At 40.3% G+C, this 16,035-nt stretch overlaps 1 protein-coding gene across 3 annotated transcripts in view; it reads right to left on the bottom strand.

Moving 5' to 3' along the window:
• Window positions 1–15,941, bottom strand: part of LOC106613490 (arf-GAP with coiled-coil, ANK repeat and PH domain-containing protein 2) — a 118,684-nt gene extending 102,743 nt beyond the window's left edge. Inside the window, exon 1 of one of the 3 annotated variants that reach the window (XM_082956698.1) lies at window positions 15,539–15,941. In XM_082956698.1, coding sequence (XP_082812824.1) covers window positions 15,539–15,591 — 53 coding nt within the window. In that variant the 5' untranslated portion in view covers window positions 15,592–15,941. The remainder of the gene's footprint in view (window positions 1–15,538) is intronic. The other 2 variants (XM_014215778.3, XM_082956699.1) reach the window with 2 other exon arrangements.
• Window positions 15,942–16,035: the final 94 nt, after the last annotated feature.

Genomic DNA, 16,035 nt, shown 5'->3' with positions numbered 1-16,035 from the left:
TAGCCTAGACAAAAGGATATCCAATCATAACAATGCATTGATAAAGTTACAGATACAGGTCTGTAGAGCTAGACATCCTTTAAATAGGAGGCACATGAAAGGAAACTATGCAACAAGATTGGTGCTGAATAATGAAATTGGAAGCTCACTTGAAGAATATTGTTGATTAGTAAGGATCCTTGCAACAGACTGATTACTGTGGTTTTAACTTGCACAAGCTGGTCTTAATTGTTGTACTGCATTTCATAATGGCTTCAAAATGTCCAGCTTCCATCCCAGCAACACGAGAACTCACGCTGATGGGTGATGAAAGCAATACTAGGGAGATAGAGGTGTCCTGTCTTCCTCTCAAAGGGATCTTGGACAAAATACAGGTATCGGTCTCTCGCAATCTAAAAATAAAGACGTCTAGCTAACAAAAAGGCACACAGGGAGTCATCTGAAGAGGTAAAAGGGTCCAAATCTACTAAGATTTCGCAATCCACGCCAGGGAGACAGGAAAGTAGGGTTGTCCCTGACTAAAACAAATCTTGGCTTAACGAAAGTCAGCTGCTCTTTTGACCAATCAGTTGGTCGAAATGTTATGTATTTTTCCATATATAGACAGACCCTATGTGTTTTAATAAAATCAGCTATATGCATTGGGCATGTATGATGCTTTAAGTGCACCGGTTGATGAAATAAGACACAAATGACTCAAGAGGGAGCCAGAGATCAAGATAACCAGAAGAAAAAAAACAACCTGACCATCCTCGTCCTGCTGGCTTTTGCAGATTCTGACATTACTCTCCTGAAGTTGCCGGTAATAGGCAACCTTTCACATGTGAAATGCCAATTTATCTTACCATGTCTACCAATCTGCATGCTAGTTATGGTTTTCATATGCAAATTTTTTGTGGAACAGTTTCATTTCACTTATAATGACATCTTCGTATCTCAGAATTCTGATTAACCGCATGACAATGACTATCTAAATGAAAATTATACATAACTAAAAAGTAACTTAAATTGCCTAATTGGCTATATAAAAATAGCCTACATAAAGCCAACAAATAAAACATTGCAGCCTGCAGGTCGAAAATATGCTGATAAAAATCTAAATATCCTATAAAACACATTGGCTAAGAATGGCCTGTCTGCAATGAACTTGAAACATTGCATCAACTATCAACTTGGGTCTGACAAACCCTAGCAAACGTGTAACATTGTATAAAATATGCTGGGCCCTCAAAAGTTTCCTGCGCCAGTGAGCTCGGGACAGACACAGCTGTAGGCTATTTGCGCAAGGGATAAGAGTTCATCAGGTAGGCCTATTTTATGACAGGAGAGAGCTGGAAAGATGTTTTAAATACATTAAACAACTTTTTCGGGATTGGTGTCCCTTCCATGGGACGGTTGAGCTAACGTAGGCTAATGCGATTAGCATGAGGTTCTAAGTAACAAGAAAATGAACAACAAAAATATCGGATATTGGCAGAAAGCTTAAATTCTTGTTAATCTAACTGCACTGTCCAATTTACAGTAGCTATTACAGTGGAAGAATACCATGCCATTGTTAGAGGAGAGGGCACAATTTTGAACATGAAAAGTTATTCATAAACAAATTAGGCACATTTGGGCAGTCTTGATACAACATTTTGAAAAGAAATATAATGGTTCAAGGGAACAGTCAAATTTTGCACATACACTGCTGCCATCTTGTGGCCAAAATATAAATTGCACCTGGGCTGGAATAATACATTATGGCCTTTTTGATGCATTTCAAAGATGAAAAAAAATAAATAAATAAAGAACGGTTGGTTTTTTCTTTGTATTATCTTTTACCAGATCTATTGTGTTATATTCTCCTACATTCCTTTCACATTTCCGCAAACTTCAAAGTGTTTACTTTCAAACGGTACCAAGAATATGCATATCCTTGCTTCAGGGCCTTAGTTACAGACAGTTAGATTTGGGTATGTCATTTTAGGCGAAAATTTTTAAACAGCCAGATCCGTAAGAAAAGAAAAAAAATACTTAATTTGCTTGCTGAGATGAAGAAAACATTACTTTGAGAAGCTCCACAGCTCATTAGTGCTGGTGCGTTAAGCCAATCAGAAATACGATCAGATCCTCAAATGAGCACATTCCTATGCCTAAATTGGCCCGCAGGACAGGTGGCCTATAGGCCTACTTCGCGTAATTAGGTGCACGTCCATACTCAACATTGACAGGAGCGCTCCAAACGAAAGACAATGACTAAATTGACAAAACTCGTAAATGGAATGAAATAAACTAAAACTTGTTTTTCACAAGTGTAGCACATGTTGTGCGCTCTGCAAACAACGTGTCCACTTCGACAATGACAACGGTAAGAGAGTGAAATAATAATATATTGAATGATTTAACAGAAATTAACATAACCAATCAAACATTGTAAATTAGAAATTATAGGAAGAACGATAAATGTAATGGGGAATTGATAGACACGAACAATCAAATGCAAACGATACACAAAATGAAGTTATAAAACAATGAATATTCACACATTAGCGGGAGAGTGCGCATTCTGGAGAGAGAAGTGCATTTTAGCCACAATCCCATTCTTCCCCGCGGCCTCCGCAATGGATTAGTTCTCTGAGATGGGCACAAATCAGACAGGTGCCTTGTGTGCCATAACAAAAATTGATATTTGCTACTGCTTGACTAACAAAAACCTTGGTCGACCAACAGTCTATCGACCAAATAATCAACCAGTCCACTAATTGGGATCAGCCCTACAGGAAAGGGACTGACAGGCAAAACCAGCACACTCGCTGACCTTTTCTTTGTAAGAGCTTAGACTCTTCTGGGTCGTTCCACATGAATTCAATAACTTTTTGACCAAAACCTTCCATACTTGTTTGCCCATGTTAGAAGTGGACAGAAACTGAAACTGAATGCAAAAACATTCAGGAGATAGTGCTAAAATGTAACCCATTTTGTGTACCCCACCACACCACGAGACATACATGTCTTCGTCACTGAAAAACAACAGTTGAGTTATGCCATTTGAAAGTTTACAAAGAGGGTTTTTAATCTATTCCATAATTTATTGAAAAACAAATACATATATTTTACCTTTAAAAACACCCACAAGAGCAGAAATTAATTTATTTTCAGCTGAAAGATGATGCCCATAGTTCACCCATGATGTTGCACAACGGTTTAAGTCAATTAGTCATTGTTTTAGTCAAAGTATGATATATTTGGGGTTGAAATGGGAAAGCCGAATTTGTAACTTCTGATAGTTTCTGTGCCAATGCTGTGCGTTTCCCTTATGATATGACGTGCTAATACTTTTCAGTCTATGCTTATTTTCCGGACTGGGTTTTATTTGAATGTTACCACCCACCAGCATGCCATTGTTAAATAAATCAGAAACACCTGAAAAGCTTTCCAGGTGAAGCTGGTTGAGAGAAATGCCAAGAGTGTGCAAAGCTGTCAAAGGCAAAGGGTGGCTACTTTGAAGAATCTCAAATATAAAATAGGTGTGTCCAAACTTTTGACTGGTAATGTATGAGGACTGCCGCTGACTGGATGTTTTTTGATTGACGCACCATTCTGGGTAAACCCGAGACACTGTTGTGCGTGTAAAGCCCAGGAGGCAGACTGTTTGAGATACTGGAACCGGTACGCCTGGCACCAACGATCATACCACACTCAAAGTCGCTTAGGTCACTCGTTTTGCCCATTCTAACGTTCAATCAAACAGTAACAGAATGCCTCAATGCTCGTCTGACTGCTTTAAATAACAAGGCACTCACTGTCTGTAGGGGTGAACCATATTCATGAACGGGGTGGTGTAATAAACTGGCCACTGAGAATATAAAACACAGGAAAATCACGTTGAGTACACTGGACATTTAAATTGGACAACTTTTAATAAAAGTTTGACAACCCTACTTGTACGTTTTCAAAATGATAAACTGTTGATAAACGGTTGTCTAATGGTATAGTGGGTTATGCAAAATGGGTCAACTTCGAGCACCTCCATCTCCTGAATGTTTTGTCATTCAGTTCCAAAAAGTAACTTTCTCACCACTTCTAGCATGGGAAAACATGTATGGAAGGTTTCGATCAAGTCAAAAGGGGCTGCGGTCAGCAAGTGATAGATAAAGGGTTGTTTCATTTGAATTCTAAGATTTCCCTCTCAGAAGAGGCCAGACAGAACAATTCTGGAAAAGAAGCAACAGCACATGTTTAACCTAATAGCTCTTTATTGCAGAATGAAAAAGCAAGAATACAGGCAAGAATTGAGAAACTTTCTCTGTGTTTAGTGCAGTTTGGGTGTGAGTGAGAAGCTATATTCAGACTTTTGTGTGGTATGAGGGAGACTGAAACAGGCCCATGAATACACATTTCAGGCAGGCCTGGGAAAACTACATCAATAACAAAGGCCAACTCAGCATTACAGAAGGGAAGTAGGCCTAGAGGTCGAAGCAGCCTCAAGGCGCTGGTCAAAGGCAATGTTTGGGTAAGGCTCCTCTAGTTTAGATTCAGTTGACTAGGTGTGAAATACTGATCCTGGACATCAACAGGGCCCATCTGTTGGGGAGTCCATTATTATACTCTGTACCACCAACTCCCATTTCCCACCATGTTCATACAAAACTACTGTGGAGTCACCCTGGCTGGCACATAATCAGCCTTACAGTGCATTCCATAGGAGGCTGGTGGGATGAGCTATAGGAGGACAGGGCTGGAATGGAATAAATGGAACATTATCAAACATATAGAAACCACATTTGACTCCAATCCATTGATTCCATTCCAGCAATTACAATGAGCCCGTCCTTCAATAGATCCTCCCACCAGCCTCCACTGGTGCGTTCTGAAAGTATTCAGACCCCTTCACTTTTTCAACATTTTGTTACGTTACAGGCTTATTCTAAAATGGATTAGAATGTATTTTTTTTTCTCATCTACAGACAATACCCCATAATGACAAAGGAAAAACAGGTTTAGAAATGATTGCAATTGATAAAAAACAGAAATATCACATTTAAATAAGTATTCAGACCGTTTACTGAGCACCTTTGGCAGCAATTAAAGCCTCGAGTATTCTCGGGTGTGACGCTACAAGCTTGGCACACTTGTATTTGGAGAGTTTCTCCCATCCTTCTCCGCAAGCTGTCCATGCTCTGTCAAGTTGCTGCACATCTTTTTGCAGATCTCTCCAGAGATGTTCGATCGGGTTCAAGTGCGGGCTCTGGCTGGGCCACTCAAGGACATTCAGAGACTTGTCCCGAAGCCACTGCTTTGTTGCCTTGGCTGTGTGCTTAGGGTTGTTGTCTTGTTGGAAGGTGAACCTTCCCCCCAGTCTGAGGTCCTGAGCGCTCTGGAGCAGGTTTTCATCAAGGATCTCTCTGTACTTTGATCTGTTCACCTTTCCCTTGATCCTGACTAGTCTCTCGGTCCCTGCCGCTGAAAAACATCCCCACAGCATGATGCTGCCACCACCATGCTTCACTGAAGGGATGGTATTGGCCAGGTGATGAGCGGTGCCTGATTTTCCAGACCTGACGCTTGGCATTCAGGCCAAAGAGTTCAATCTTGGTTTCATCAGACGAGAAAATCTTGTTTCTCATGGTTAAAGAGGCCTTCAGGTGCCTTTTGGCAAAACTCCAAGTGGGCTGTCATGTGCCTTTTACTGAGGAGTGGCTTCCATCTGGCCCCTCTACCATAAAGGCCTGATCGGTTGAGTGCTACAGAAATGGTTGTCCTTCTGGAAGGTTCTCCCATCTCCACAGGGGAACTCTGGAGCTCTGTTAGAGTGCCCATCGGTTTCTTGGTCACCTCCCTGACCAAGGCCCTTCTCCCCCAATTGCTGTTTGGCCGAGCGGCCAACTCTACAAAGAGTCTTGGTGGTTCCAAACTTCTTCCATTTAAGAATGATGGAGTCCACTGTGTTCTTGGAAACCTTCAATGCTGCAGAAATGTTTTTGTACACTTCCCCAGATCTGTGCCTCGACACAATCCTGTCTCGGAGCTCTACGGACAATTCCTTCGACCTCATAGCTTGGTTTTTGTTCTGACATGCACTGTCAACTGTGAGACCTTATATAGACAGGTGTGTGTCTTTCCAAGTCATGTCCAATCAATTGAATTTACCACAGGTGGACTCCAATCAAGTTGTAGAAACATCTCAAGGATGATCAATGGAAACACGACGCACCTGAGCTCAATTTCGAGTCTCATAGCAAAGGGTCTGAATACATGTAAATAAGGTATCAGTTTATGAATTTGCTTACATTTCTAAAAACCTATTTTTGATTTGTCATTATGGGGTAGTGTGCAGATTAAAATTGATTAAATAAAAATTATTCTCAGAGTAAGGCTCTAACGCAACAAAATGTGGAAAAAAATCAAGAGGTCGGAATACTCCGAACGCACTGTACATACGTATAGCTTGAAATTGGACACCTGTTACAGTGCTATTTGGGCTAATTGGATTGGTTCTGGCATTTTTTTTATTTTTTATGTATTGATTATTTGTGTACTTGTTTGACATTTTACTGCATTGTTAGGAGCCAGTAACATTTCACTGCGCCCGCTATAACATCTGCTAAACTGTGTACGCATCCAATAAACATCGGTTTGATAGTCATGATGAATAGCCTACTGGATAGACTGTTTACATTCGGCCATCCTACTTTCCTATGCCCACACCACAAAGGCTCGGACTGAATCAAATGGCCACAATGAAGGTAGACCTACAACGAGTGCACAAACCATTAGGAACACTGACTCATTGAGGGTTTCCAGAGAAAAGTAGCCAGAGCCTAAGTTGAGTTTTGTTGGCTGTTTGCCAAGAGGGAGTTGTGTGTTAGCCTTAGAGTGGGAGTGAGGTAGTTCAAAAGTTTAGGCCTAGTCACTCACACACACACACACACACAAAATGGACTCCTATGTGGGGCCCAGCACAGTGAATCCCCAGCACAGTGAATCTGAGGCACCAATCTGAGTAGTACATCAAAACATCTCCCAAATCAAATGCTGTGTTGCACAGGCTCTTCCTGCCAACTTGTAAGTACATCAATATCCTGTAGGATCTTATGAGCCGAGAGTGGGGTTTAAGGGACAAATGATGACATTCAAACTTCTTCATGACGCTCAATTGAAAAATGCAGAACTAGGCCGAGCCCATGTGCTGTGGCGTATATCCTGTCATTGTTAGAGTGGGGATGCGCTGATGGGGGGGGGGGGGTCCCGCAAGGGTTAAAAAACAACCATAACAGAACCAGTCAAAAGTTTGGACACACCTACTCAATCAAGGGTTTTTCTTTATTTTTACTATTTTCTACATTGTAGAATAATAGTGAAGATATCAAAAATATGAAATGACACATACGGAATCATGTAGTGACGCAAAAAGTGTTAAACAAATCAAAATATATTTGAGATTCTTCAAAGTAGCCACCCTTTGTCTTGATGACAGCTTTGCACACTCTTGGAATTCTCTCAACCAGCTTCATGAGGTAGTCACCTGGAAAGCATTTCAATTAACAGGTCTGCCTTGTTAAAAGTAAATTTGTGGAATTTCTTTCCTTAATGCGTTTGAGCCAATAAGTTGTGACAAGGTAGGGGTGGTATACAGAATATCGCCCTATTTGTTAAAAGACCAAGTCCATATTATGGCAAGAACAGCTCAAATAAGCAAAGAAAAACGACAGTCCATCATTACTTTAAAACATGAAGGTCAGTCAATCAGGAAAATGTCAAGAACTTTGAAAGTTTCTTCAAGTGCAGTCGTAAAAACCATCAAGCGCTATGATGAAACTGGCTTTCAGGAAAACCGCCACAGGAACGGAATACCCAGAGTTACCTCTGCTGCAGAGGATGAGTTCATTAGAGTTACCAGCCTCAGAAATTTCTGCCCAAATAAATACTTCACGGACTTCAAGTAACAGACTCATCTCAACATCAACTGTTCAGAGGAGACTGCGTGAAATCAGGCCTTCATGGTCGAATTGCTGCAAAGAAACCACTACTAAAGGACACCAATAAGAAGAAGAGTCTTGCTTAGGCCAAGAAACACGAGCAATGGACTTTTGGTCCTTCGGTCTGATGAGTCAAAATGTGAGATTTTTGGTTCCAACCGGTGTCTTTGTGAGATGCAGAGTAGGTGAACGGATGATCTCCGCATGTGTGGCTCCCACCGTGAAGCATGGAGGAGGTGTTGTGATGGTGCTTTGCTGGTGACGGAGTTATCGCAAGTCTATTTGCAATGCGTTTACACAGTGGGAAATGCAGAAGTATTTTCTTTTCAATATGAACAGCTTGTCAAAAACTTTAGGGATAAACTTGAACCCACTAATCTTGACAATGGCATGAAACTCTTGGACAACAGTTGTGATTGTCCATTTTACTTTGACCTGTCCTGTTTTTAGGATATGTTGCTTTGTTGAGCGCCATTTCAGTTAGGCTATTTGATCTGAGAAACCTGCATAGGCCAAGAAAAATGTAAAAAGTGTCCGTGTCATTACATTGTCATTCATTTTATCTCCAGGCTGTATGCTACAGAAAAGGGCACATACTCTTTCTACCATCTCTTATATCTGCTACATGATTTATGTTAGATCATTTTTGGACTGAACGAATGTTGGTGGAGTGCTGCAGAGATGCGTCTCTCCAACATCACCCTGGAGAGGCATGCTGGGAACGGACAAGCAAAATATTTTGCAATCCCTGCCTTTGACAGTGGGTACTGCTATCAAAGGGTGGCATCAGTACTCACCTAAAAAACCCATATGCCACTGGTTGAGAGAAACTGGCATTGTTTTGGGGCAGAATTGCGTGAGGTTTTGTGTGTTGGAGGTGCGTCTTGGTCAATTTAGCTCAGAAAATGCCGCCCTTGTCAATCGCCTAATCTTGCCTAATAAGCGGGCAGGCCGTGCTTATAGCATATCATATTCACATCAATAAATTGGTTATAACAAACTCTAAACACAAACACGTGACAGCAAAATGGATGCAGAGGACGTGACAAATAAACTCGAAACAGAGGAATATTTATAGGTCGCTCAGGAGGTAATGGAAAAGTCAGATGTGTGGAATAAATGTGACTAGTTGTGGAAAATACTGGAGATTAAGAAAAAGGTAAGGAGCAAGAGCTGAGTGCATACTATGAGTGGCAAACAAGTGCTGTATAGATTACTATATAATTTTTCTGACCGTTTGGAACAATGTAAACCTTAAATGAAGTATAAGTGTACCAGAAAGTCTTGTAATAAAGGCTTAAAAAATGTTTTTAATAACAAAGACTAAAAACAGTGTCACTCATTTGTGAATGCAATTCCCGAAATGAAACCGTTTATATATTGTTTCAGCAAATTATTCAAGGCTCGCTTTATTTCATTTTAAAACTAAAATATTTGATTGCATTTCAAATCATGAATGACTCGTATGCTGTGTGATGACATGAATGAATTAATAATTGATTGATACACTATAGAAGTATTGAATTATAGGTTATTATAATAAATAATTTCAGACCATTTGGAATAGTGTAAACACTAAATAAATGATCAATAATACTAGAGGCTGTTCTAATGAAAATAAAAGCGTAAAGCCTTTATTACAGCAAAGCAAAAGATTAAAAACAGCCGAATTGGTGAAATTATTTACTTAACATGTTGTTGTGTGAGGATTGGTGTTAACGGAATCAGTAGGCTATTAAACAAACACTCAAACAGGCAACAGAAGAAGGATCTGTCTTATTTCTGTAGATATATTGATGATTTATAAAGCCAGGCACATTTAATTGATTATAGGCCTAATTAAGTTCAGGTTTCCTCTTTCATCACTTTTCTTAGACAATTTAGTTCTCATCTCATTCTGCTGCTGCCTATTGGTTCTCAACCCCAATATGCTGCTTAACGTTGCTATTATGGACATAGCAACATGGTGTAGGAAAAGGCGCCAATTCAACAGCGCACTGATCCGTTTCAGAACTGTGGACAGCAACCGCTATCCAACAATGGAGAAAGCGCATTTGTTACAAAATAATATAATTTTTGTTATGTAATATAACCATATACAATTTCAGTAGCACATCTTAGACTGATGGACTGTGCCATCCCCACGGCCTCCACAATGGATCAGTCCACTCAGCGCAAATCAGACAAGTGTCTTGTTTACCATGATATTGTTTTGCTACTGCGCGACAAAAGAAATCTCGATCGACCAAACAATCGACCAGTCGACTAAACGGGAACACCACAAGCGTGATTCAGTTACAGTAACTAGGGAGCCAGTTCAAGAGTGAAAAAAATGTGTAGGTTACTGCTTCACAATGGACCATAATAGACGCTCAATGCACAGAAGGTAGAAAACAAAACAAAATTCTGCAACAAAAAATGAATCACAATACTTCAAACCAATACAAAAACAGTTTAAGCAGATCAAACATCCAAAGATAGCTTGAATAGACTACCATGTCCTCTGACCCCACCCAAAACTCTCAACGATGAGGATTCCCATGATTCCACCTCTTGCAATAGTGTAATAGGCTGACAGACAACAATGTCTCAAGAGATCTGCTCAACTGTAGGCTATATCCAGAGGCGCACCCAAAAGTCAGTCATATCCACATAAACCACCTTGATGACACCTTTTTTAAAAGGTTAGTGAAAGATGAATAAGCTACTGTACTCAGTAGTGTCCCAGCTGCTCATTAGAAAATGTGTTGTGTATGTTCATAGCTAATGGTATCCTGTAAAGTCACGAGGGAATCATAGATTAGGCTGAGGCTATATTGGGTGTGCAAATGAGATCACCTGAAGGGAGCCAAAGACATTATTGTTGACAACCTGAAAAGCTAACTACAGTTAGTCCAGTGACTAGCCCACCATTAACGTTCTTGAACTAAGGTTAAAGTATCTGGCGCTGTCCTCTGCATTATCAAGGCTAGTGATGAGGTGCCAGCTGTGGGGTCATCAATGAGGCAGAACAAATTGCTACCACTATCGAGTGGCCTATGACATCATGTAAATGGCACTCTGCCAAGCTTGGTTTTTGAATGACTTTCAATTACACCGCATGTTAACAGGGTAAAGAGGAGAGAGAACATAAAAGGACAATCCATAATTACTAAATGAAAGACAACCTCCTCAAGTGCTTGATATAGGCTGAAATGAATGGGTGCAAAACCAAACGGTCACAAAAATTATTTAAATTCTCAACCATTTTTACTGTGCTTTTTATTTCTTTAAAGCCTTAAATGTGGTTCAAAGTCACTCATAACTGACACATTGTCTAGTCTAGGCCCAACTGTCATTGCCACTGTACTGTGGAACTTTAATAATGACTTTGTAAGAAAGTTACGTTGTGTTTAGCCTAATCTGTAAAGCAGATAAGAACCAAATTCCACAGTTCAGAGAAAAGATGACTTATGATAGGCCTACTCTTCAGGGAATTTCAGGTTGCATATTTGAAGAGGAGCCAGTATAACTGTAGTGAAAAGCTTTCAGTGAGCAATAGGCTGCTAGAGTTGATATTTCAGCAATCTCATAGCGTAATGCAAATTACAGTAGGTCTACAGAATCAGCAGAATTTGCATCAGAGTCCCAGACCAGTCGTTGAAAACTGGTTTCAGGGCTACATGATAACTTTTGCTACATCTAAAAAGAGACCTTAGAGAGAGGGAATGTGGGGTGTAGCCTACTGACTTGGGAAAAAAAAAATCGCCCCACATTTGGGGGCTCCACATTCACTGGCACAGAGTTGAAAGCACACACACAAATGGAAACAGATGTCAAGAGACAGAGTTATTCCTCGCTGGTCTGCATCCGTTTTCATCCATTACTCTCCAGCTCTCTTTGTGTCCTCTGCCAATTCAAACATGATGGAAAAATGAGAGCGATGCAATGGTGGTCAAAGTGGAAAAAATGTATGTTGTTTAAGGATCTTTGGTAAATCCTTAACCACAATGAACCCCAGCGGTGCTGAGGTTAAGGGCTAATGGAAACGATAACCCTCAGAAACCTGGTATAACTTTGTCAGTGGGCGTATGACGGAAGCTTTGTGATTCAAGGGATCACAGCAACATCGCATAGAATATTTATTATCTTTCCTTAAACAAGCTGCTGAAGGTGGAAAGAGAATCACTGTAGGTAATTATTATTTGTGGGTCGGTGAGGGAGTGTAGGCATCATTCACAGCTGATTCACAGTCATATTATATAGCCTAGTTTGCCTAAGAGAAAGATAGGGCAGGGATTTTAAATCACAAGTCTTGTGAAGGAGCCAAACGAAAGCACAGGTGCCACCACCACGACAAGTGCCAACCAGAGTTTGTGCCAGTCATCGTTTCACGCTCAGCTGATTGGAAGGCTTTAGTTCAACCCACAAGCTGATCCTTGAGGAAAAAATAAAAAAGCCTCTTTCCAAATTTGCTGCAAACAACTTTCTAACATCTGCTCCTCATTTTGTAAGAATAATGTTCAGCGCAGAGGGAGGGAGGGGACAGAGGGGAGGGGTGGCCCTTTCTCAAAGCTTGGAAAGCCCAAGCTTGACTGAATAGGATGAAATAACACTTAATTTGAGCAAAGTTTACTTCAGGCAATAGGGCAAGAGAGTATGCATTGGGGAAAAGGCTAGAAATGAGACGACATCAGGTGTCAATCCCTTAATGGCTGCATGGCAGGCAAGACACACTTGTACATCTCCTTCGAAGCAAGCACAGGGAATTAGCCTATATTAGAGAGATATCAATTGTTCTTGAAAGATATAGGCAGTTGACAATGAGATCAATGACAACACTGTTGAAAACCTAGAACCAAGCTGCAATGTAAGCTAAAACTTGCTACTTTATGGTGGCCAGTTGAGGCATCTCTCTGAATGTTTATCTTGATATTTATTGCCTTGTTGGCAATATCATCCCATGACCCAAGTCCAAGAAAATATGGGCTTGTGATACTGAGGTGACAATGCAGGTACAACTGGGAGTTGACCCTGACAGTGAAAATTAATAGGACAATCATTTTCACTTACTTAGCTAGCCTACGAAGCTCGCTGTCACTTAATGTTAATAACATTAAGTACAGTTATCTTAACAGTAGGGCATTACATAGAAGCTTGCAAAATTAGTACTCGGCCAATGATTCTACCGGTTATAGCAGCACGTGTCCCGCGTTGGATGGTATCCATAATCGGTAGATTGGTCTGGTGGAAAGGCAATGCCCAAGAACGTATTCAATCCAATTGTTTGATGTTACCACACCCATCCAAATCAAAACCAAAAATAGATCTCAATGTTTGCGTGAACACGCTCGGTTAATGCTGTCCGAAATCCTTAGAATGTCCCGACCCTAAAATCTTTCCTCAAAAAGCTAAAATATTGTACATATATCTTTACGATAGCACAGCCACAAAAGCAAAATTGTCCATCTAGTGGAAACCCAATTGACCCTTCGCTAAGCCCCGCCACAGAATTTTGGGCAATCAATTGCAGCGCTCCAATGGATAGCAATTGTCATCGAGTCCGACATCTCGGATAAGCTCATGTTTAAATCACATGAAAGCCAGTGAGGGCTATGACAAAAACTGAGTTCCTTGTCTAAAAACAAATGTTTAAATGGCTAAATAATTTAACTTGCTTCTGTGATTGCTGAAATGTAGAGCCTGTTGGGAGTATTTTACGAATCCTAAATTATACTTTTGTTATATTGTTTGCTAGCTCAGGTGGTTAGCTAGCCCTCAGTCTCATTGACTACCAAACGTTGCTAACGCTAACTAGCCACTTAATATAACAAGTTTTACCAAAATGTATGTTAGCTAGCATTATTATGAATACAACTCCCATCTGCTGTTAACATCAGGATATGATTGAGAGAACTAGTTAGTTCCAAAGTTGGTTAGAGCTAAAGCCTCGACTGCATGCTGATTGGCTCGGAATTCACTGTCAGCATTCAGAAGATACACTACAAACAATTTTATCAGGTTCCTGTAAAGGAATTGACAGTTCACCACAACATACCAAAGAGTTTCCTTTTTAGCAAGGGGTAGTCTGTGTTCAATTTCATTGTGTATTAGAAACACCGTTTGAGATCATTGTGAGGGGATTTCGCTAGTGGTTGAATTGGGCTTCCCCGGAAAATGTTGTCCAAGGTTGCAATGGTAACCAAGGGGGGTGGGGCTTAGCGAAGGGTCAATCGTGAGGCCGATTAGCGTGAAACTCCTGCAAAAGTATACTGGAATTATAAACGTATTAAAACTTCTTAAGGATCGAACCCTTTTTTTTCCGAATTTTCACCTAACATGATACACCCAAATCTAACTGCCGGTAGATCAAGACCTGAAGCACGGATGTGCATATTCTTGATACCATTTGAAAAGAAACACTTTTGAAGTTTGTGGAAATGTGAAATTAATGCAGGAGAATATAGCACATTAGATCTGGTAAAAGACAATACAAAGAAAAAAACATGCTTTTTTTGTACCATCTTCGAAATGCAAGAGAAAGGCCATAATGTATTATTCCAGCCCAGGCGCAATTTAGATTTTGGCCACTACATGGCAGCAGTGTATGTGCAAAGTTTTAGACTGATCCAATGAACCATTGCATTTCTGTTCAAAATGTTCTATCACGACTGCCCAAATGTGCCTAATTGGTTTATTAATAACTTTGCACTCTCCTCAAACAATAGCATGGTATTCTTTCACTGTAACAGGTACTGTAAATTGGACAGTGCAGTTAGATTAACAAGAATTTAAGCGTTCTGCCAATATCAGATATGTCTACGTCCTGGGAAATGTTCTTGTTACTTAGAACATCATGCTAATCCCATTAGCCTACCTTAGCTCAAACGTCCCCCGGGGGACCCACGGATCCTGTAGAGGTTTTAACATGAATTTGAATGCGGTATGGGATTGAAAAATTAAATATTGTCACTAACAAAGTCTGAAGTGTTTATTATTATTCAGTTAACCAGGCAGGTACTGTCACGATTCAAAATAGATGTGTGTTGTCAAATTGAAAATTAACCTAGTAATTTATTGTATTTGCACCAAGATTGTTTCAGACGGATCTTGGGACCTCATATTTTTTGGGGGAAATACCGCACATAGAACAGAATGAACAGAACAGAAGTCTCTTAGACTTGCTTTCAATGAGAATAAATGTGTCTACATTTGGTGGGTTTGCTCAAAAAGTTACTTATTGCAGCTTTAAAATGGTGAATGCATACATTTGAAAATGGTTGTCCAAAGCTCATCCTAAAATGCCTGTGAAGGCTTAACAAGCTATGCATTTTGGTTTGAATGTGTATAAACTTGTCTGTTTTGTATACTGTGTAAAAAACTAGGCTAGTCAGTTAAATTCTTATTTTCAATGACGGCCTAGGAACAGTGGGCTAGCTTCCTTGTTCAGGGGCAGAACGACAGATTTTTACCTTGAGGTGGTAGCATCAAACGATTACGGAGGTCGTTTTGGACGCGGAACACATGCTCCTAGCAGGTACCGTCATAAAACCATGACTTGTGTAGGAACAAAGATGAGGAGAGGTCACTTAGCCTACCTGAATCTTGGAGAGTCTTTGAGACATTCCTCGAATTCCACCGTTATCTTCATTTTCTTTAACAAGTAAAAACAGGGATTAAAAGCAGCTGCTGTATGCCCTGGATTTGGCTACCCGCTACTAGCTAACGCTAGCTGGGCTATCAAACAAGACCTCGGCCAGCTAGCCTGTATGGCTGGCTAGCTAATAATAGGCTCGCGACAAATGTAACCATAAACAAGTAAAATAAATACTTCAATATAACGTTAGACCAAAAATGGAATAATTTAGTCAAATTCAAAATGAAAAAAAGAAAGAAAAAAAAAGAGTTCACTAGCTTGGTGATAGCAGCCAGTGGGAGGCGTTTCTTTCACACAAAACAGTACAAACTGAATCGACATATTATATAATCGTGTCAAGACAAGTGCTACTGCTTCCCGATCCATGAAAAACGCACGTGAGTGATACTTGAAACAACCAATGAGAACGCTCTCTTCAGGATTATAGGCTGGACTTTG

This window comes from Salmo salar, chromosome 10, assembly GCF_965601325.2.
Source record: "Salmo salar chromosome 10, fSalSal1, whole genome shotgun sequence".
In the NCBI taxonomy this organism is placed as follows: domain Eukaryota; kingdom Metazoa; phylum Chordata; class Actinopteri; order Salmoniformes; family Salmonidae; genus Salmo; species Salmo salar.
This window is presented reverse-complemented; position numbering and strand designations above follow the sequence as displayed.